Source organism: Linepithema humile, chromosome 8, assembly GCF_040581485.1.
Source record: "Linepithema humile isolate Giens D197 chromosome 8, Lhum_UNIL_v1.0, whole genome shotgun sequence".
Classification (NCBI taxonomy): domain Eukaryota; kingdom Metazoa; phylum Arthropoda; class Insecta; order Hymenoptera; family Formicidae; genus Linepithema; species Linepithema humile.
Window position 1 is genome coordinate 2,766,889 of NC_090135.1, and position 22,832 is coordinate 2,789,720.

The window sequence follows — 22,832 nt, forward strand, 5'->3', positions numbered from 1 at the left end:
GTTAGCAAGTGTACCCGTATATCCTGCCTGTAAGCAAAATAAAAACAAAATAATATAGGATGAAGATTAAATCTGTCATACGTAATATTAAATAGCAATACTTACAGCGATGTTAGTATCACCCCGTTTTCACGCCCATGCACATCATATTCAATTCGAAAATTGTGCAGCACGTGTTGTTGCTGCACATTTCTCGTCGCCTCTTCAAAATGATGCACCGCACCGTGCAGGACGGCGATCCGATCCGTCACAGCCCTCATCAACTGCTCGATCTCTTGTAGTTCAATTGTATATAATTGTGCCATTTTTTTTTTTTTTAAATCACAAACTGTTACTCACAAACTCGTGAACTGTAGGAGACTTGTGACGGTCCCAACCTCCGAAGCATTTTTATAGTACGTCCCTTAGATGTGGTGCAAATCTATGTGACCGCTCTACGGGGGTTATCTTTTCAAACATACTCCAAATTTATAATTTTGAAACATAATTCTTCTCCCGAGTAACCGAATATCAGTCGATAGATTTAGTATAAACTACCGCGGCATAAACAAATCTCATAAGAGATATCATAGCGACTTCATATAATGAGTTTGACACCCATGAAATTCTTCTCTCACGAGGATGTATTACTATTATTTACAAACTACTGCTGCAAAAACAAAAGATACGTACGACACACGTGAATACTTATCTTACAAGGATGTATTACAATCATGATAAGTTAAATTAATGTATGATAAATGTTAAAAATTGTTTCAACTGAGCCTCTAACGCCTTTCACGATTACGAGGGGGAACGGGGGGAGGCGCTTGAGTCGTCCTCGGACGAGGCTCGACCACAGCTATCGGCTTGTGGTACACTCCGCAATCCTTACACTTCGCGTATTCGGAATTTTTTCTATTCTGATCACGCTCCATTTTCTATACTTTTTTTCTCCGCCGCGTGCACACTTTGAACTGATAAATTACTCTCTTCCGCACACCTTATATACAGCTCGACGCAAAAACGTCAATTTCGCTGTAGTAATAAACGTTAAAAGATGTACAATAGACGTTCGATAGACGTACGAGAGACGTTCAAAGACGTACAATAGACGTTCGATAGACGTACGAGAGACGTTCAAAGACGTTCAAAGACGTACAATAGACGTTCGATAGACGTACGAGAGACGTTCAAAGACGTACAATAGATGTACGATAGACGTTCAAAGACGTACGATAGACGTTCAAAGATGTACGAGAGGCGTTCGATATACGTTCTATGATGTTAAAAGTAGTTCGATAGGTGTTCGATAGACGTTCAATATACGTTCAATAAATGTCTGAAAGATGTACGATATAAGCGATAGGTCATATTACATGGTGGATTATGTAACGGGTAAAAGGTGGAATAAAAGTCATACGAGTGTGATATACATCATTTTATTAGAATAAATCATAGTTGTTTTACACGTTTGTTACGCTCAAACCACCACCACTTGTACAATTTGCAAACATTCCGCATAGCGCAATGTCTCGTGTGATATCCACAACGCAAAGTTCCGATTACATCCAAGTTCGTCAGGCGTGCGATATCTTCGTAATCCACATCGATCGTTTCGATCTCTACATCATCTTCCAAAATCTCGCACAGCCACTTTTTCTTCTCGAGTCCTTTCACGTATATCAGAGGCGGTTCCGTACCAATGGCATTGTTGATAAGACTTTTCATCTGACTGTACGAGACGTGTCCATCTTCCCATCGGAAGCCGTGGTGGTGTATCCGTATAACCAACACGCCAGCGATTTTTCCGATTTCGTCAACAGATACCACGGTACGTGTTCACGAAATACGTAATGAGATAGCGTTTCGCCATCTCGAAGTACCGCTACCTCTTTCACGATAAAAATGTTGTTGAACGCGTAACCTTGCAAGTCGACGAAAATTGGTACGTTCGACATCGTCATCGACCGTCGGAAAACTGACGTTCCCATTCGCACACGTCTAATTTATAACTTTTCACACGAGTCTGCGCACAATGTTGTTCAGTGGATTATATTCGACCATTCGATCGTGTATAATGAGACAATAGGCGGTGGTGTTGGCCGGTATATTTTCCTTACAATCAAATTCTATTCGCACGTCAACGGTGGCGCTCTTGACAGAGTCGTTTTGTCGCGAACAATCTATGACTACGAACGGACCGGCTTTCGAGAATTCATCGATGTCCAAATACGTATCGTCCTGTCCATAATAGGCTTTGCGGAAACGCGCATACATATTGTACAGTATAGCGTATCGACTCTTGTCGAAATCCAAATTCATGTCGTCGTACGGATAAAAATCTGAATTCAGATGCAGTCTCACATTGGTGAGTTTACAAGCGTCAAATTGCGTAGCGTTTTCAGACAGTACGTTTTTTCGACCGGTTTGGAGAGCAAAGATTACGTATCGCGGTTTTTCCAATTGCGTCGCAGCTTTAACCGCCCAGGAATGCTTCGTTGTATTCTGCAGCAGAGGAAACTCGTACAGATCCCACGAACGGAAGCACACGCTCAGATATCTTCCGCTTTCCAAAGTTCGAAGAAGAGACAGCTTGTTGACTTCGCTCAGAGATACGTGCGGCATTCGCCACTGTATCTTGAGTAGTTCGATCGTTGGATTTGCACCGGCTCGTCCTACGAGACAATTGTTATCGTTGCGCGATCGTATCAATACAAGTTCGTGACGAGCGTTGATTACAATCCGTTTGTAGTCCTCGCAGAATCCTAAAAGAGTATTGAGCGGAACGCAAAAATTAAAGTTTCCATCGAGCAACGGATTTCCATCCGGATTCCACGATGCGTATTTCAGCGTCTTGCTCTTCTCCGTCGTCAGCGATACATAGTTTTTGATCGTGCTCGTTATTCCAACGTTTCTGTTACGATCGATTTCAACTCCGTCGAGCTCGTATCGCATTTCATCAAACATGAACGCGACACAATTATTTCCCATTATACACACGTTATCTCTATTCTCATCGGCAGGAGTAACGAGTTTTCCTTCAATGTAGAGAAAACTCTCACACGGTAACGTGTACAAATCCTGTTGCTGTATCGGTATTCGTATCTCATCGCTGTGTCCCAACGTCGTGTTAGCGTACGGATTGTACGTGTGCATCTCATATTTCACGATACGCTCGTCGAAGACGGGCTCGTCAGCGATGTCGAGTATATCCATCTCTTTAAACGTTTCTCACAACGAATCCCAACGATTTTAAAAAGTTTACGTTCGTTGTACTGAGCCTCTTGAATGGCGATGTTTTCCCAATTTTCGTTGTTCTCTCAATCACTCGCTGTTCGTTCAACACGAGCATTTCCTCGCACCACGTCGCCGCAAGTGCAGTCTGATGGTAATCTCTTCTCCGCGAAAATCGATCAATCGTCCGTCTTGATCCACCACACGCAAGGTGATATCGGTAACGCTCCTCGCGATGACCGGAAGGTAAATGATTTGCGCCGGCGTTTCCGAGACTTTATATCCCGGAGGTACGTTCGGTGAAAATTCATGTATCGTGTGCACCGACCTGTCGTTGGCGTACGCACCCGTGGTTATGCTGCATTCCACTCGAATAATGTTTACGTTGACGATGTTAACCGAGGAATCTGATTCGTGCAACTTTCTCGGTTCCAGTATACGACCCGTCGAAAATCCAAACAGCGGTCCGATGGTATTTGGTTTGGCGAAATTTATTCGAAAAGCGCACATGATTTCACTCTTCATGGTATTAACGTTGGGACGAAGTGACAATGGATAATCTTGCTCTTCACTTTTTCCTCGTTTTTGCAGTATCGCGCGTTTCAGATAAGAAGCAATGGCGTCCAATTCGTACGATCCTTCGGGAATTGTAATTTCTTCGTCATTGTCGTCGAAATAAAATTTATTGTTCGCTACCGTCACGTTCGGAATCGTGTTGTAGGTCTCCATCGTGGTTAGGCCGAGCTCGTAGTCCCCATCGCTCAAGTCTATCGGTGGAAAATAATCCACCGTGAGAACGCTGCTTTTACCGCTTAGAGTGAGCGTCAGCGACATTGCCGAGATTCAATCGACGACTGATGTCGATCGATGGCTGATCGATTTTTATATCTATTTTCTGGAGGAACAGGAGGCACAATTGTCCGCAGATCGTTTGATCGTACGTCTGGTAGACCGTGCGATTGTACGTTATCGTTGTATCGGTGTCTCCGAGGTAGCGTGTAAGCTCCTTCGGCGGTTGCAAATTGCCAAAGCTGTCAAAGTATACGGCGCGATCGCCTCTCTTGGCGTACGCCACCCAATGCGTGCCCGGCCCGTCGACATCGTCCAAATTCACGATATCGCTCTCATTTTTATGTATCTTGTCGGGTAAAGCGTTACGCATGTAGACACCTCGGAAATACGGTATTCGCATACGCTTCGCTATTTGTAACAACTGTAGATTGGTGGTGGCACCCGCGGGCGTCTCTATCGTTTTTTCGACGTTTTTTTTTTTCTTTTCAATCCTTTGCCCCGCTTGTACGGAGCGAGATAAATCCCCCGTCCTTCCATTGCTTTATTGTGACGTTTCGTCTCTTCGAGTTGTCGTCGCGCGGCCTTAGAGTCGTTCACCGCCTTTGCAACACCCGCCGCTCCACCGGCAAGCGAACCGATGACTCCCAAGAGCGGTAACAACGGTAACATACCACCGTGTTTCGCCGTCGGAAGCGTTCTCCTCTTGGTCTTCTTCTTCTTTCTCTTTGTCATACCCATCCCCAATTTCGTCTTTGCTTTCATAGCAGCCCATACGGCGGTAGCAGCAGCCCTCTCACCGAGAGTCGCGTCCGCAGCGGTGATCCGCACCCGCGCTTTATCGGCGAGAACGCGATCGGCTGCGTGGCGGTCCGCTGATTCGCGGTTTTGCGAGTACGCGATGTCGTGATCGCGACACGCCGCGTCCAACGGATTGATACCTCGATCCCCTCGCGCGAGTCGTTTCCGCAGACGAGTCCCCGGCCCGCAAAATTGGTAGCCGGGTATATGCAGCTCCAACGGTAGTCGATTTATCACACTGTTCAGTAAACCGGCACCCTTGTATCGTTTCATAGAGCGCGAATTCTAACGTATCGCGTGTAAATCATATTTCCAACTGAGGTGTGTTTCGACAGCGCTCACCTATAAATAGGAGGCGTGTATCGATCATTAACCAGTAGAATATCAAAGTTTGTCGGACGACAAAGTACAATGAATAACCGGGATAATAAGAAGGAACGAAAGGAGGTGAATGTCGCAAACGTGTATCGCTAATCGTGTGTTTGAAACAATATTTTTTTTTTTCAGGATAATGTCCGAATCATGTATGGAAATAGAGATATTTTAGATCTAGCAACAAATATCCGAGCACCGCTCTTTCCAACAACCGATGCTGCGCACTCGTCGCGTAATAACAAGGATGAGAAAGAGTCCGGTAAAAAAAAATGAAATTTGTACAACAACCGTACACGATCCGTGTGAAAAACATGGATGATAAGACGCAAGGGGTTTGTGAGAAGGCGTGCAGACACGGTAAAATGCTGCCAAACACGATACGCGGTATCATTTGCGGTCCCTCGAATTGCGGTAAAACTAATGTAATGATTAGTCTGCTGGAAAGTCCGAACGGTGTACGTTTCGAAAACGTGTACGTGTACTCGAAATCGTTGAATCAACCAAAGTATCGGTATCTCGAAAGATTGCTCGGATCGATCGATGAAATCGTCTATTTTACGTTCTCGGACAACAACACAATTGTACCGCACAGCGAGGCGTTACCGAGTTCCGTATTCGTCTTCGACGATATAGCGTGCGACAAGCAGAATGCGATACGCGAGTACTTTGCTATGAGTCGACATTCGAAGGTCGATTGTTTTTATCTGTGCCAAACGTATGCAAAAATACCGAAACATCTCGTGCGCGACAACGCGAATTTACTCGTAATATTCAAGCAGGATGGAACAAACCTTAAGCACGTCTACAACGATCATGTGAATACGGACATGACGTACGAAGATTTCGGAACATTGTGTCACGCATGTTGGCAGCACAAGTACGGATTTTTAGTGATAGACAAGGATAGTGCGATTAACGATGGACGTTACAGACGTGGTTTTAACGAGTTTGCGGTACCGCGGAATGGTTAGTTGTTCTCGAGACGTTGACGATGACGCTTGACACGAAAGATATCGACGAGAGGGAGAAGATCGCGAAGGAAATCGCTCGTACGAGCGAGTCGATTCGCAAGAAGCATCGGACGTTGAAGACGGGTAGAGTGGAGCAAGAGGTGCAATTAGAGAAACGGTTGAAACCGATCGTAGAGCCGTTGAAACGAATCGTCGAGAACATCAAGGGTGACGATGATTCGGTTGACGATCTCGAGATTAAAAACGAACCGGACATCAAACGAAAGCGGACAAGCTCTGAGAGGAAGAAAATCAAGCGTACCTCGTTGACGACACCGATACAGACCCCATTGACGCCACCGATACAAGCCTCGACTCCGTTCCAGCCGCAAAAATTGGTGTTTGAAGCGCCGACATATTTACCGACCGAAAACGTGTTCGAAACCACGGACCCGTCTTTCGTAACATCCGTGAGACAGACGATGCAAACGTCCGATGGTCGGGAAGCTCTGTACGGCCAAATGGGTCCGCTGGGTCAAGAGTACATCGGGGAGCTCTTGAGCGGTGACAAGAAGAGAGGGATCGACAACGTGTACGGTGTATACTTCAACGATGCGGGAACGTTTCTCGGAGACAAGGTCTTCGACATTGATAGAGACGACAATGTGATCGTGGACGGTGTGAAATACGCTGGCACATCCGGCCTGTTTGAATTAATATTCAAAAGACTTCCCGACGATACGCTGTGTACGGAGGATGACAAACAAAAGTACAAGAGCATACTACTCGCTACTAACGCTCACAGACGCGGTCATAACACGCATTTACCTGTTTTGGGAAACAAAGGATACAAATACAAACATATCATCACACCTCTGATATCTAAGAAAGGTGGAGGTGTTGCACATCTCGACAGGAGAGGTGTGGGTCGTACGTTACCCAAGTGTAACGTACCACAGACCATGACTGTGACCGACAACGCGGTCGATTACGTGCACTGGGATGATCCGAACGAATTGGTGGATCGCCTTCGATTGCTGGACGCCTCCCGTCAGGCGGGAAACAACGCGCACGACAACGAGTTTCTCTCGATTATCGAGGAACTGCGCGAAGCTGGTCTGATTATAAATTGATTGTCGTTGTCATCGCTGTAGCCAGTATTGCTCGTGTGATGCTACAGGAATGTCTATCAACAAATTCGGACTACAGTTAGGAGGAAGCGACAGGGTGACGAGACAGAGCGGCGAAGTCTCGAAGAATTACGTGCGCGAAAATTGTCTCTGCAAGGATGGTGAGGTTTTCAACGCCAAGTCACGCGTGATCAGACATCTCGCCGACCCTGAAGCGGACACCGACGCTGTCAACAAGCTGCATCTGGATCATCACTTCAAGCTTATGAGCGATCGTGAGAATCGAAATCGTATGCTCTGTGAAAATTTTAAGCGAGAAGTACTTTCGAGACTCGAAGATTCGGAAAATACCGAGCGGACCTGGAAGAGAGACCACGACGATTACATCGAGACCAGATACGTGGCGTTGGAACGACAGATTCACGATCTGAGAGGTCTCCTCGACGAGAGTGTAGCGCGACTCGATGGAAAACTCATCGATCGCGAGCGAGAGACGAAGAGTCTTGTCGAGCGAGAGATTCACAATCTTCGTAGAGCTGTGAGAAAAAATTTCATCGAATACTACGATGAGGCGATGAAGAAGAAACAGAACGAATCGCAATGTGCGAGAAGGAAGCGGTGAGCCTGGAGAGGAGATCGCTCGTGGACGAGCTCCACGCACCGCCGAGAAGAAACTTTACGCGTCGGCCAGTCGTCGTGAAAGGATACGATAATTTGTGGCAGGCTGACATTGTCGAGACGAGACCGTACTCGCGATCCAACGGCGGCTGCAACTACATTCTAACCGTTATCGATGTGTTGAGCAAGTACGCGTGGGCTATGCCCTTAAAGACCAAAGGTGGAATCGAAACGTCCAAAGCATTTTCCGCGATATTTAGAGAGAGAATTCCGAAAAATTTGCAGACTGACCGTGGAAAAGAATTTTACAACAGAGATTTCCAAAATCTTGTCAAGAAACACGGTATCAATCATTATTCGACATACTCGGTTATGAAGGCTTCGGTGGTGGAACGATTCAATCGCACGTTAAAGAACGAAATGTGGAAGTTTTTCACGCTCACGGGATCGTACAGGTGAATCGACGATTTACCGCGATTGGTCTCGGAATACAACGGTCGTAAACATCGTACAATCGGTATGCGCCCGATCGATGTCACTCCCGAGATCGCAAAGGGACTCTTGAGCACCGTGTACGGTAATATAAAAATTGCCGCGCCGGCGAAATTCAGGGTGGGTGATCCGGTGCGCGTGAGCAAATTCAAAACTGTATTCGAGAAAGGATACACGCCGAATTAGTCGACGGAGGTGTTTAAGATCGCCACGGTGCAACGTACCAATCCTGTGACGTATCTGATTAAAGATTATCGCGGAGATCCGGTCGCGGGAGGCTTTTACGAGCACGAATTGCTCAAGACCGCACAACCCGACGTTTATCTCGTGGAGAAGGTGTTGCGCCGAAAGGACGACAAGGTGTTTGTAAAGTGGTTGGGATTCGACAATTCGCACAACTCTTGGATAAATAAAGACGATGTATTGTAATAAACTATGTATAATTTACATTGCATTATAATAAACTATTATACATTTATATACAATGATGTTCTTTATTACTACAACATGTTACAATATATATACATTTAAAACTAATAAAGACAATAATACATAAAATATTAAACTATATAAATTACTAAGCATTATTTACAATTGTATCTTGTAATGTCCCCATGGTAGAGTATCGGTGGATTCGGATACGACGTGTCGCTTATCATCGTACGGACTGAGCGCGAGCTTCGACTCCGACACGGTGTACACCTCGTGCATCTTTGAGCGGATGCACGATTGACGCCGTGTTAGCTCGATTTCGTCGTTGAGACACCGAGTGTAATCGTCAAACATTATAGTTCTGGCGACTACATTTTTCTTTACGCCTTTAACTTTTTTGACATCTTTTTGTCCGGTGACTCTCAACGCGTACATCTTCGCTCTCAGTCCGACAAATTCCGTCATGATCGCGCCGTTGTTCTCGTCTTTCATCAGACCGGGTACTTTCTTGTTAGCGCGCGGTATACCGTAAACGTTGTCCTCGGAGTAGTCGCTCGTGTCGAATTTTGAAATATCGCGTTTCATATCCCGATACGCGACCTCGCATTGTAGAAAGTATATCAGACTGTCGGTATCGGTATACATAATTTTGCAATTGTCGCGGTAGAGAGGCGCCATGTACTCGTAGTGAAACTCGTACAAGCAGGTCTTGGATATGTCGAGGATGCACATACCCACGTAGATCGGCTTGTCGAATTTCACTTCGAGTTTTCGCAACTCTACGGCGACTAGATCCTCCGAGAACACGCTTCGGCTGTGGAAATTCGGTTTCGCGATCATAGCCTCCGCTCCGTACCGACCATCCCACTGTGTAACGAGCCGGACATCCGTGTGATTTCGCACATTCTCCATGGTTTTGCCGAAAACCGCGTTGTTCATCAATTTGTATAAATTTTTCTAGAATTCATTACTCGCGAGTGTCCGAAACTGTGTATTCAGTTCTATGTATCCGCGGAGCCATGGAGATTGCGCGAATTGCAGTACGCGGTGAATCTTTGCAATTCGCAGGCCATGTAGCACGCATTGCTGCAGATTACGGTAGTGAATGACATAACGCTGCTTATCGTACAGCGTTGCGAGTAACTTGACCTCCCGCTTGCCGGGCGGCTTATCGCGCGTCGGGCAGAATGGCAGGTCGGAGTGCGCGTCGTGAAGATTCACCGGATACTCGAGATCGACTTCCAGCACGTAACCGGTAGCCGAATCGGATGCAACGGACATTACGTCAAAGCTCGCGACATCATCGGCCCATCGAAATTTGGCGTAGGGCAACGGTTGACACATTGCCCAGCCGTACAAGTTGTTTACATCATAGTACATTAGGTACGATGACGGTTCCGATGGATCGTACGATGACATGTATTTGTTGTTGGCGGCGGCGTATCGGTTGGAGCATTGGCTGAGACCGCCGCGTATACCGCGCTCGACAAACAGCACCATATCGATGTCTGTGAGCAACTCGAACTTGATGCCCGTGTACTTCAACATAGCGTCCCACGTGTACCCCGGTAATGTGTAATACTGAGCGGGATCTAAACCGTAACTCTTTATACACGTGTTTCGGAAATTTTCGAAAATATCCGCCAACAAAAGAACGTCTGTTTTCAAATACAAATCGCTGTATTGACCTAGATCTTCGATCGAAAAGGTTTGCCAGACGTTTGTCGCGTGCGCGTAATCGCTCTCGGATACCGTTTCTCCGGTGAGCGAGCTGTAAAACGATACGCGCGATGGTAGGCTTGTGTCCCGGAGCTTGTCGACGCTGTCGACGTACTCGTAGGGAAACACACCTTTCCGAGTAAGCAGATTGAAATGTTCCGCGGATAAATGGCTAAATTCCGATCGTGTAATTTTTAATTCGTCCGTTGTCAGATAAGATGCTAATTTTTCAAGACTTGTACTGAGAAATCTAAACGAATCGATAAATCGTAATTTCACGCAAATTTTGGAATTTTCATCCTCCGTATCTTTAACGTTTTTAGTGAATGAAATGTAACGTTCTTTCGTCAGCGGCAGTAAATCAATGTTGCCTTCGAAAGCATTGGCAACATCTTTGATGATGAAATGCGCGTCGTAACCGGATAAATTGTGAAATATCATGAGGGTTAACGGGGAGGGTATACTCATCGGGATAACGTGGGAGTCTTTGTAATTTAAATTGCACGACGAGTGCGCGTGACCTCGATAACGCCCGGTAAGATGACAATGATCGCGCACCCGCGTATCGTCCGGTGTAAACGGTTTCTCGCACACGTGACACGTCGCGGTGCTACGGAATTTTTCCGATTCCTCCGGCGTAAGATCCGCCATGGGGACGATGGTGGTGCGGATCGCTTTCACGCGGTGCGCCAAATCGTGCAGTTCATTGACGAACCACGCTGTGCAATCCTCACCGCGTTACGACTTATACCCGGATAAAGAATTATTGTACGTGCAACTTACATAATATCCTACGCTAAACACATTGTGATGCTGATAGACGTATGTGGTGCCGTCTTGTCCATCCTTCTTCTCGAGCGTACATTCGAGATCGGCGTACACTACAAACGGGAGCCGCTCCTTCCGGTTGTAATTGCGGAACGTCAGCCACTTGTCGTCCTCGCTGGGGAGAACGACGGCGCAGTCGTTCATTTTCCCGCAGTCGATGCTGTGCGCCGATAATTTCTCCTGTATATAAAAGTAGTGTAAACACCTGTAATAATTTATTTGATTAAAACTATGAATAAAAATATTGATTTAATTTTTACGTATATTTTTACTTACCGATCGCAAATGTACTTTTTACATTTGTGCATGCTCAGTTGTGAGCTCACCAACCGCGGCAGGTTCTTTATGCACGCAAAGTGTGCATCGTTGTTTTTACACACGTATAGCAGGTTGACGTGCTTCTCCTTTTTGTCGTCGGTGAGCCGCAGAGGGACGATTTTGGAGTCTTCGGTGGTAAAGACGTTGACGGAGATGGCGTTCATTTTCTCAAACTTTGATATTTGTGGCAGCGTCATGGGGAACTCGATGTCGCACAGATTCAGCACCGTTGAATAGTGCGGGTACTGCGATACTCTTTCCGGGTACTTTTCCGCTGGATGTAAAGCTGCTACTACTGCCCACGCAAAGCACGCATTATCGTTTGATTTCACGTTGACCACTGCCCTTTTTAACGTAACTTTCCGCGGTAACTCGATGTGGCATCCCGCGCGTAGAGGATTCAACTTGTTGACGTTGATTGTTAGGTTCAGGATACGTGACAACGCCCATCCGCTATCACGTTCCTGAAACTCCTCCAGAGATGCCTGTATGACGTCAACCACATGCTTCGTGTACCACTCGTTTAGATCAGATGTTGGATATATCTCTTGATTCTTCGTGGCGATGGTCTTCACGGCAGTCTTGTCGCCCGCGATGAATTCCCCGTTGAACGCGGTGTTAATCTTGACGCTGTTGTGTTCCACCATGACGCCCTGGATCCGTTCGATGACGGTATTTCTTATCTCTCCCAAAAATTCACGAGGATCGATGTATTCGTGATTGACAACCGCACCCGTCAGCACACGGTTCCTAAACGCCGTCTCGATCTCCTTCCACGTGTAGCCCTTCTTCTCGTATCCGCCGTATCCAGCACCGATGGGCACAAAACGCTCTTGAATGATCTTCCTCACACCCTCCAGACGCACAATTTGCGCCACCAGAGAGTTCACTACTCCGGTTCGTTGTCTCTTGCGACATTTTTGCCTCAGAGAATCGAGGTACTCGTCGCACTCGTAGTCCCATGGAAGGAACTCTCCCAACGTTTTGATATTCGCTGCTCGTACGGTGAGATCGCGCTCCATTTTGAACAACTGTGACAATTTATATTTTTTCACGAGCTTTTTATACCCGCTCGTCGCACACGACACTAATTAAAATAATCGATGATGTCACGCAAATTGAAATCTGGCAACATGGCGCCTAAAGTGGCTACCTAAGGGCCTATGATCTAAAAATAGCGATGATGTCACGCTAAAACCTGCACGAACCTGCAAAGGATATAAACAATTCTCGGAACTATGAATCATTTTTGTATAAACAATCCTTATCTCTCTATGACTCATGCTTATATAAACAATTCTTATCTTATCTTTTCCAGGAATTTATGTAATCCGATACCTTCCCCGCACCTCCCCCTCACCTCCCTCGTCACCCCCTCCACTCCAAAAGTGCTGACGCAGTGTAATCCGATACCCTTTGTATAAACAATCCTTATCTCTATATGACTCATGTTTATAAATTATAGCAATTTAATATGAATAAGTTTATTTTAATAAAACTTTTGAAATTGTTTATTTAAATGGTTCGCTACAATGGTGTAACTTGACTCGCGATAAGTCAGTACAATCGACGCGTTCTCTTATATTACTACAGCGGGATGATGATAAAAAAAAACTTACATTTTAAATATAAAAATTTTTTATTTCAATATTCGCATACAAACATTTCCGACATTTCGTCGGTATCGACACAACACATCAACTGTATGATGCCTAAGTACTCGGCTTGCGTCTTACATTTTGGTAACAATTTTTCGACGCGATCCCGACCATACGTCTGATACAATTGTCGAATACACTTCTCCGGAAGCGGTAGATCGCTCAATAGGTATCTGCTTGCAACGTTCTGGTTTATGACCTTCCCGGTGAGTTCGACGAGACTCCTCGGCTGTCGCATCGTGGTGATCCTGAAACATTTTACAATACACCTAAATATCTACTCGCTGAATATTTCTCACTTTCTATTTTTAGAGATATTTTTTTTACCTAATTCGCACAGAGTGCAATCTTTAACGTATGGCGCGGGTCCGTCGATGTGGTCGCGCTGCCACGGCTGGTTGTAGTGCAACGAGCACCGACGGTAACCCTGCACTTCCGGGTCCACTCTTACGTGTTCCGGAAGTTTCTCCCACACTTGATCCACGAACCGAACAAACTTGCTTAATAAAATCACCTTCGGCACAAATTCTAACTCCGCTGCTGTTAAATTGAGAATATCGCGTTCATCCGAGAGTGCGATGAACATTTCGACTGTTATACCACTCGTTCTTCGCGGGTCTTATATACCCTTATTGTATAAACATTGCGGTGATGCATTCCGACAACATGGCGCTCTACTTTGATGCGCAGAGAAAAACCAAAAGATGTAAACAGTTCTCGGAATCCTTATCTCTTCCAGGAATCCTTATCTCTTCCAGGAATCCTTATCTCTTCCAGGAATTTATGTAATCCGATACCTTCCCCTCTCCCCCGCACCTCTCTCGTTACCCCCTCCACGCCGAAATTACCCCCTCCCCTCCAAAACGATGACGTCATTACCCCCTCCCCCTCAACCTCTTCCCCCTGTAATCCGATACCTTCCCCTCTCCCCCGCACCTCCCTCGTCACCCCCTCTACTCCAAATTTACCCCCTCCCCTCCAAAACGATGACGTCATTGCCCCCTCCCCTCCAAAACGATGACGTCATTACCCCCTTCCCTCCAAAACGATGACGTCATTACCCCCTCCCCCTCAACCTCTTCCCCCCCTTCACCCGCGCACCCCCTCAGATCCCATGGGTTAGAACCCCCATAGCTATACTACTGCCCACCTTAAATTTCGCTGGCGCGGCAATCTTTATTCTATTGTACACCATGGACAAAAGTCTCTTTGCGATAGCGGGAGTGACATCGATTGGTCGCACATCGATAGTTCGATGTTTACGATTATTGTATTCCAAGACTAATCGCGGTAAATCATCGATTCATCTATACGATCCATTAAGGGGATCCTACAGTTCTTCTTTACCGACATTATTTTTACAAACACTAATCTTTTTTTTAGCTATACAGATTGAAAAATCCTTCTCCACAATTCAAGTACTTATAATAACGAAGAACGGATGCTATAATATTTAGTAAAAAACAGAAAAAAATTTTAAATTACAGTTTTGTTATCTGCACGTGGCGTCAATATTTGTTTAACTTTAAAATTCTGCAGTTTTTCTGTGCGAAAGACATAGCGTCCGTTTTCGGTCTAATATGAAAGAATATCTGTGAATTTTTAAAAGTAAGTTTGGAAGCCTAATAAAAAAGATTAGTGTCTGTAAAAATTTATGCATATGTGTGTGTGCGAGATTGAGGTACGAGAGTAAAACAGAGCAATAAATTAGTTGGCTAATATTAGAACAGATGGAGCTAAAACTTGCCTGTTTACTCGATAAGAACAGACAATACTATCCTTGTTATTTCATCCTTGCGTGAGAGAGTAATATATATGTGTACGCACTAATACTATTAAACTCGTTCTTTTCTCTTTCTATCGTACATTTATTCTGTCTCTTTCTAAGTGCTCGCTTACAACATATCGCTAATTGCATCGACTTCATGCTTTTCTCACATATCTGCTTACATTTTTACTTACGGTTCTCTCTCTCTCTCTCTCTCTCTCTCTCTCTCCCCTCTCCCTCTGCAAGTTGATTATTATATTCTTTCATTTGTATCATTATTTTTTTATCATTTATATGGTTTTTATTTTTATAGTTCTCATCTGCCTAAATAACAATAATTTATGCATTTTTAATTTTATAGCATATTTTATTGCATTTTATTTTGTAGTATATTTCATGTATACTGCAAAATAAAATGCATAAATAAATTTATTATATAGAAAGATGAGAACCATAAAAATAAAAGAATATAAAAATTAAAATAAAAGTCACACGAATGAAAAAAGATAATGATACAAATGAAAGATTATAATTATAAATTAGCAGGGAGAAGGGGGGAAGGAGAAAGAGAGAAGGAGAGAGAGAGAGAGAGAAGCGCGAGTAAACATGTGGCAGATATATGAGTGGAACATGAAGCACTGATGTACAGAGCGATATGCAATAAACAAGCGATTAGAAAAACACAGATATAAGTATATTATAAAAAAAATAAAAAAAAATAAAATTAATTTAAAAAAATAAAATTAATTAATAATAAGAGGAATGGGAAGGAAAGAAATTTAACATAAATATATAAAATTATTTTATTTTTTATTTTTTTATAAAATTTTATGAAATACATAAAATTATATAATACGAAATGACAAGTTTGAGACAGTTTTTAATAATAATATCCCCCGGACGGCGCGGGTACAAATCCAAATGATGCCGGCGGCGCAGGCATATAACCGGATAGTGTCGGTGGCGCGGGCATGTATCCGGATGGTGCCGATGGCACAGACGCATATCCAGAAGCTGCAGGCGGCGCGGGCATATATCCAGGAGGTGCCGATGGCACAGACGCATATCCAGAAGCTGCAGGCGGCGCGGGCATATATCCAGGAGGTGCCGATGGCACAGACGCATATCCAGAAGCTGCAGGCGGCGCGGGCATATATCCAGGAGGTGCCGATGGCACAGACGCATATCCAGAAGCTGCAGGCGGCGCGGGCATATATCCAGGAGGTGCCGATGGCACAGACGCATATCCAGAAGCTGCAGGCGGCGCGGGCATATATCCAGGAGGTGCCGATGGCACAGACGCATATCCAGAAGCTGCAGGCGGCGCGGGCATATATCCAGGAGGTGCCGATGGCACAGACGCATATCCAGAAGGTGCAGGCGGCGCGGGCATATATCCAGGAGGTGCCGATGGCACGGACGCATATCCAGAAGGTGCAGGCGGCGCGGGCATATAACCAGGAGGTGCCGATGGCACGGACACATATCCAGAAGGTGCAGGCGGCGCGGGCATATATCCAGGAGGTGCCGATAGCACGGACACATATCCAGAAGATGCAGGCGCGGGCATGTATCCGGATGGTGCCAGTTGGAGCCCGTACCCTGGTGCGGTGTGCCGTTTAAAATTGGCATACTTCCTCTGCTTTTTTCTTTGTTGATTGATTGCTTGACGCACCGCATCATTAATATTCTGAAAAATAATATAAATATTAGTACTTTTACACAGATACACATACACACATGTATGTAACTATTCAAAAACAGAAGACAGAAGAGATTTGGATAAAAAAAGAAAAATATATAAAACAAAACTTCTGTATAAAGCTCTGATACAAATCACATAAAGAAAATAAAAAGCAAACGAGTCGAATTGGTTATTATTACATATATTACAGATTTTTTTTTATAAAATGATAAATAGAAACGTTTCTGCCTATATTTTCCTCTGTATAAATAGTAAAATAAATTAAACTTACATTATTATAAAAAATAAAATTATGTCGTTTGCATCCTCTATCTGCAATGGAAAATAATTTGACAAGCTTGATAAAAAGTTATGTCCAAGTTATTGTATTTCTTATTGATGATAATCATTGGAAAAATTAGATCGTCGATACTATAGAATAATAAAATAAAATATAGAAATACCAAAATTATAATATATAAAAAGCAATTATTATATTATAATTGTAATTACAATAAAAAATTACAATTATAATATAATAATTTCTTTTTATATATTATAATTTTGGTATTTCTATATTTTATTTTATTATTCTATAGTATCGACGATCTAATTTTTCCAATGATTATCATCAATAAGAAATACAATAACTTGGACATAACTTTTTATCAAGCTTGTCAAATTATTTTCCATTGCAGATAGAGGATGCAAACGACATAATTTTATTTTTTATAATAATGTAAGTTTAATTTATTTTACTATTTATACAGAGGAAAATATAGGCAGAAACGTTTCTGTTTATCATTTTATCAAAAAAAGCTCTAATATATGTAATAATAACTTGGCTCATTTGTCTTTAATTTTTTCTTTATGAGAAAAATATATAATACTATAAATACCATAAAGAACTAACCTTTCTTACATCTTGGCCTATTCTTCCTGTCTGGATATTCGCCCTGTCTGCTAACGGCGACGTCGCCGCAGTCCTCGTGTTCGATGTTGACGGTACCACCGGTATCGTCGTCGGGGTCCTCGTGTCCGATGTTGACGGTGCCGCCGGCACTGTCGCCGGGGTCCTCGTGTCCGATGTTGACGGTACCACCGGTATCGTCGTCGGGGTCCTCGTGTCCGATGTTGACGGTGCCGCCGGCACTGTCGCCGGGGTCCTCGTGTCCGATGTTGATGGTACCACCGGTACCGTCGCCGGGGTCCTCGTGTCCGATGTTGATGGTACCGCCGGCACTGTCGCCGGGGTCCTCGTGTCCGATGTTGATGGTACCACCGGTACCGTCGCCGGGGTCCTCGTGTCCGATGTTGACGGTGCCGTCGGCACCGTCCCCCTTCGTCCTGACGGCAAGTTGCCTTCGCTTCGTGCTGCAATAAAAAAAAATATTTTAATTTTTACATGACAGACAGAACGAGAGAAATAACGAGAGAGAGAGAGAGAAATTATGCTTTTTATAAAATTTATAAAGTTGATATATATATATATATAAATACTTACATCGTTTACTCATCGCGTCTCTCGGCTTCACTATTTCTGGACACCAGTGATGCAAGATTCAGCATTCTGCATCATGCGCGACATGAGGGGAAGAGCCTCCACCATGGCGGCACCACACAAGCGAGCATCGCGTCCATGTGCACTCGCCGTTCCAACAACGTACGACTCACACGGCGAGCGCACACGGACGCGATGCTCGCTTGTTTGGTGGGGGCTCTTCCCCTCATGTCGCGCATGATGCAGGATGCTCAATCTTGCATCACTGCTGGACACTAAGAACACACACACATACACATACACACACACACATACACACACACACACACACACACATATTTATTTTACGCGCGCGCGCGTGCGACTGCGCTACATACGCGTTGCATTTGTTGCATTACCGAAGTTTTTCTTGTAAGGCAGCCGGGCTGGGCTGCCCCTCACGCGCCGTAGCAAATGCAGTTTCATAAATCAAAAACTAAATATACATAAATAATATTTTTATAACATATTTAATTAAAAATTATCCGATTGATATTGTGTTTGGTATCAGTTTAATCATAAAAATCTTATTAATTCATAACAATAATTTTTTAATTGATGAAATACAAAGTAAAGATTTGTTTTATAATTAAAATTTTATAATAATTACAGATATAAATATATAGATGAAGAAATCCTCGCGACATATCTTCCGGTCGGGCCGACCCATTACGCGCCGTAGCAAATGCAATAATACATTACGAGCGCGCGGACCTCAATGGACATGTATCTTTGTAAATTTGTATATATTTGAGAATAAATTGAAAGAGAATGAGATTTCTATTCTTTTTTAATTTCTTAAATATTTTTTTCTCAAATATATATAAATTCACAAAAATATATATCCACTGGAATTCGCGCACTCGTAATGTATTACTGCATTTGTTACGGCGCGTAATGCCCTATCTACACCGAAGGATGATCCTGCTTGTGGCTCATCCGAGCGAGTAATGTAGACGCATTGAAACACATTGAAAATCACACTGAAGGCAAAAGTGATCGGATGAGCCACAAGCAGGATCATCCTTCGGTGTAGATAGGGCATAAAGGGCCGGCCCGACCGGCAGATATGTCGCGAGGATTTCTTTATCTATATATTTATATCTGTAATTATTATAAAATTTTAATTATAACACAAACCTTTACTTTGTATATTATCAATTAAAAAATTATTGTTATGAATTAATAAGATTTTTATGATTAAACTGATACCAAACACGATATCAATCAGATAATAATTAATTAAGTATGTTATGAAAATATTATTTATGTATATTTAGTTTTTGATTTATGAAATGACACCAAATACGACACAAATAAGATAATTTTTAGCATTTGTTATTATATAAGGCCGCGGATCAAAGAACTTGCTCTGCGCTCGAAATCGTGTAAAAGTATTGTCCAAACGTCTCAGAGCATGAAAATTTTGAAAGTTGCAAAATTAATTTTTTTAAATATAGACTGTAGAGAATGACGAGACGGAACTTTTTTCTATTTGCAGTTTTTTTGTTCGATGCTTATTTTTAATAATAAAAATAAAAAAGTGAAAAATTTTTATCCCCAAATTCAATAAAATTTTAAGATATAAATCGTCGTAATTTGGCCAAATTTTGTTGAAATTGTTTGAAATTTGGTATACGCATGCAGTATAGTCTAGCGATGCCTACAAAACAATAAAAAGCTGAAAATCGCCTATTGTTTAATAATAATTAATTGCAAATTGAGGCCAATGGGTAACTACGTTTTTTTAGTTTTACTGACAAAAAGTATCGAGGGAACTTAAAATTTGAAACAACTTCCAGTGAGACATTTGTTCCTCTCTATTGAAGGAAGATTTCTGGAAACTTTCAGATCGATTCATTGAAAATTTGCGGAAATATGTATTTTATAAGAAAACATGCAACGCCGCTAATGATAACTCTGTGAGCGCTGAACACCATCAAGCAGCGTACTCGCCGTTCAACTTTCCAGGATTCGATTTTATAATGATTTCTTACAACTCTATTGTTATTTGTTAAATTATTACCGTCCTAGAGACCGCGTCTCTGGAGTGTATGTGAAATATTTCAAAATAATAATAATAAAAGTATTTAATTAAGAAACCGTATAAATAATAGTTCATCATTTCGATATTTCGTGGAGAGTGAGCGATTGTTCAAATGTATAACTATTAAAAAATCATTATAAAATCGAGTCCTTGAAAACCGAACGGCGAGTACGCTGCCTGATGGTGCTCAGCGCTCACGGAGCTATCATTGGCGGCGTCGCATGTTTTTTTATAAAATGCATATTTCCGCAAATTTTCAATGAATCGATCTGAAAATTTCTAGAAATCTTCCTTCAATAGAGAGGAACAAATGTCTCACTGGAAGTTGTTTCAAATTTCAAGTTCCCTCGATACTTTTTGTCAGCAAAACTAAAAAAACGTAGTTACCCATTGGCCTCAATTTGCAATTAATTATTATTAAACAATAGGCGATTTTTAGCATTTTTATTGTTTTGTAGGCATCGCTAGACTATACTGCATGCATATACCAAATTTCAAACAATTTCAACAAAATTTGGCCAAATTACGACGATTTATATCTTAAAATTTTATTGAATTTGGGGATAAAAATTTTTCACTTTTTTATTTTTATTATTAAAAATAAGCATCGAACAAAAAAACTGCAAATAGAAAAAAGTTCCGTCTCGTCATTCTCTACAAGTCTATATTTAAAAAAACTAATTGCAACTTTCAAAATTTTCATGCTCTGAGACGTTTGGACAATATTTTTACACGATTTCGAGCGCAAAGCGAGTTCTTAGATCCGTGCCCTCATATGTTTGCAACAAAAATACCGTTATAGTATCATATACTGACACAGTACGATCCATAGCGACATTGGTAAATGCGAGCTTGTCACCGTGACGAACTCGGTTCAAATCCGAGTAGGACGCACGGTCTTTTCTCGCAAAAGGCGAGTCGGCACCGTCAACATTGGACATGAGGAGACACATACCTGCACCATTCCCCCCCCCCCCCCCCCAAGCAGACAACGTAATTCGTATCGTCTGATCTCACAATCAGGATATGTGTCCGCGCCATCTGCACCTTCTGGATATATGCCCGCACCAAATAACTTCTGGATCGTTTATTTTTGCAAATTTTAAAGAAAATAAAATAAATTAGTTAATAAATTCACAAGTTGAATATTAATTTTATCAAACTAGTAACTATATTTTATTAATGTACATATATGTAACTTTTATCTTTATTTTATCAGTCTTTATATCATAATATTTACAACTTTTTAATTACGCCAATGTTCAGAATGTTATATTGCACATGTAGAAAATGTCTGATTTTCTTTTATATATATCTGGAAATAGGGTTTTAAAAACAAATATTTCAGACAAAAGTTGTATGGTTTCAAGGGGGACATAAAATGGAAACGAAATTCTCTTACATAAAGACATTTTGCGAATTTGGACGCAAACTAAATTTTTTAAATTGGAATTACCCTAATTTTTTTATGTCAATAGATTCTATGTAACATTTTATGTAACGTAAAAAGTTAGAAAAGTAGTATGATCAAATATTGAATGGTTTACGCGATATTTTATCTTTTACATACTTTGACATAAAATACAAAATATTTTGTAAAACATTCTGTGTTTCAGTAATTTTATAATACTTTTATACACAGAATAATAAGACGAATCAACTGATGTAAAAAAATATATATAGTTGTTTTTAGGAAAAAGTATGCAGCTGCATGTTGCAAATTACACATTTCTTCTTGGAAACAACTGTTTTTTTTTTTCGTCTATTGATTCGTGTCACTATTCTGTGCATAAAAGTATTAAGGTAAGATTACCGAAAACTGAATGTTTTTAGATATTTTGTATTTTATGTTAAAATATTAATTTTTTTTTGTATAAAAAGATATAAAATATCTCGTAAACCATTAAATTTTTGATTATACTACTCTTATAACTTTTTACGTTACAGAATGTTATATAGAATCTATAGACATAAAAAGATTAGGATAATTGCAATTTAAAAAACGTAATGAATTGAAATAAATTTATGAATTTACTCCAAATTTGCAAAATGTCTTTATGTAGGAGAAGTTCGTTCAATTCATTTTATGTCCCCCTCGAAATCATACAACTTTCGTCTGAAATATTTGTTTTTAAAACCTCATGGTTTCCAGATACGTATAAAAAAATTAGATACTTTGTATATGCAATATAACATTGAATATTCTGAATATTGGCATAATTAAAAAGTTGTAAATATGATATAAAGAATGATATGATAAAATAAAGATAGAAATTACATACATGTACATTATAATATAGTTATTAGTTTGATTCAATCAATATTCAACATGTGAATTTATTAACTTTTTTTTTTAAAGAAAAGTAATAAAAAATTTTAAATGCCTTTCACAAATCATCAAAATAATTTAATCAAAATAATTATTTTGTTTCGAGAATTCTATGTATAATTAAAAGACGCGCATTTT

At 41.8% G+C, this 22,832-nt stretch overlaps 4 protein-coding genes across 4 annotated transcripts; all 4 read right to left on the reverse strand.

Moving 5' to 3' along the window:
• Nucleotides 1–8,853: 8,853 nt before the first annotated feature.
• Nucleotides 8,854–9,689, reverse strand: LOC137001482 (uncharacterized). The gene has a single exon (XM_067360415.1). The coding sequence runs from the start codon at nt 9,641–9,643 to the stop codon at nt 8,960–8,962; it is 684 nt and encodes a 227-aa protein (XP_067216516.1). The 5' UTR covers nt 9,644–9,689; the 3' UTR covers nt 8,854–8,959.
• Nucleotides 9,690–9,699: 10 nt separating this feature from the next.
• LOC137001483 (uncharacterized) lies at nt 9,700–10,928 on the reverse strand. Its single transcript, XM_067360416.1, has one exon. The coding sequence runs from the start codon at nt 10,349–10,351 to the stop codon at nt 9,761–9,763; it is 591 nt and encodes a 196-aa protein (XP_067216517.1). The 5' UTR covers nt 10,352–10,928; the 3' UTR covers nt 9,700–9,760.
• Nucleotides 10,929–11,230: 302 nt separating this feature from the next.
• LOC105667333 (uncharacterized) lies at nt 11,231–13,147 on the reverse strand. Its single transcript, XM_067360414.1, has 2 exons — nt 11,627–13,147; nt 11,231–11,555 (listed from the first exon to the last, which is right to left on the reverse strand). Exons 1-2 carry the CDS (start codon nt 12,688–12,690, stop codon nt 11,261–11,263), a joined length of 1,359 nt encoding a protein of 452 aa, XP_067216515.1. The 5' UTR covers nt 12,691–13,147; the 3' UTR covers nt 11,231–11,260.
• Nucleotides 13,148–14,677: 1,530 nt separating this feature from the next.
• On the reverse strand, nt 14,678–18,518 carry LOC137001676 (uncharacterized). The gene is made up of 3 exons (XM_067360781.1): nt 18,385–18,518; nt 17,692–18,277; nt 14,678–16,784 (listed from the first exon to the last, which is right to left on the reverse strand). Exons 1-3 carry the CDS (start codon nt 18,516–18,518, stop codon nt 15,975–15,977), a joined length of 1,530 nt encoding a protein of 509 aa, XP_067216882.1. The 3' UTR covers nt 14,678–15,974.
• Nucleotides 18,519–22,832: the final 4,314 nt, after the last annotated feature.

Excerpts from the sequence above, each read along its gene's own strand:
- LOC137001483 (XM_067360416.1), bottom strand. The coding sequence starts at position 10,351 with ATGTTGAAGTACACGGGCATCAAGTTCGAGTTGCTCACAGACATCGAT.
- LOC137001676 (XM_067360781.1), bottom strand. The coding sequence starts at position 18,518 with ATGCGCGACATGAGGGGAAGAGCCCCCACCAAACAAGCGAGCATCGCG. Across the intron at positions 18,278-18,384 it reads GCTTGTGTGGTGCCGCCATG|TATTTATATATATATATATA; the intron begins GTGGAGGCTCTT and ends AAACGATGTAAG. Across the intron at positions 16,785-17,691 it reads TAGGCCAAGATGTAAGAAAG|AATATTAATGATGCGGTGCG; the intron begins GTTAGTTCTTTA and ends ATTATTTTTCAG.
- LOC137001482 (XM_067360415.1), bottom strand. The coding sequence starts at position 9,643 with ATGATCGCGAAACCGAATTTCCACAGCCGAAGCGTGTTCTCGGAGGAT.
- LOC105667333 (XM_067360414.1), bottom strand. The coding sequence starts at position 12,690 with ATGGAGCGCGATCTCACCGTACGAGCAGCGAATATCAAAACGTTGGGA. Across the intron at positions 11,556-11,626 it reads AAAAAGTACATTTGCGATCG|GTGTTTACACTACTTTTATA; the intron begins GTAAGTAAAAAT and ends AAATTATTACAG.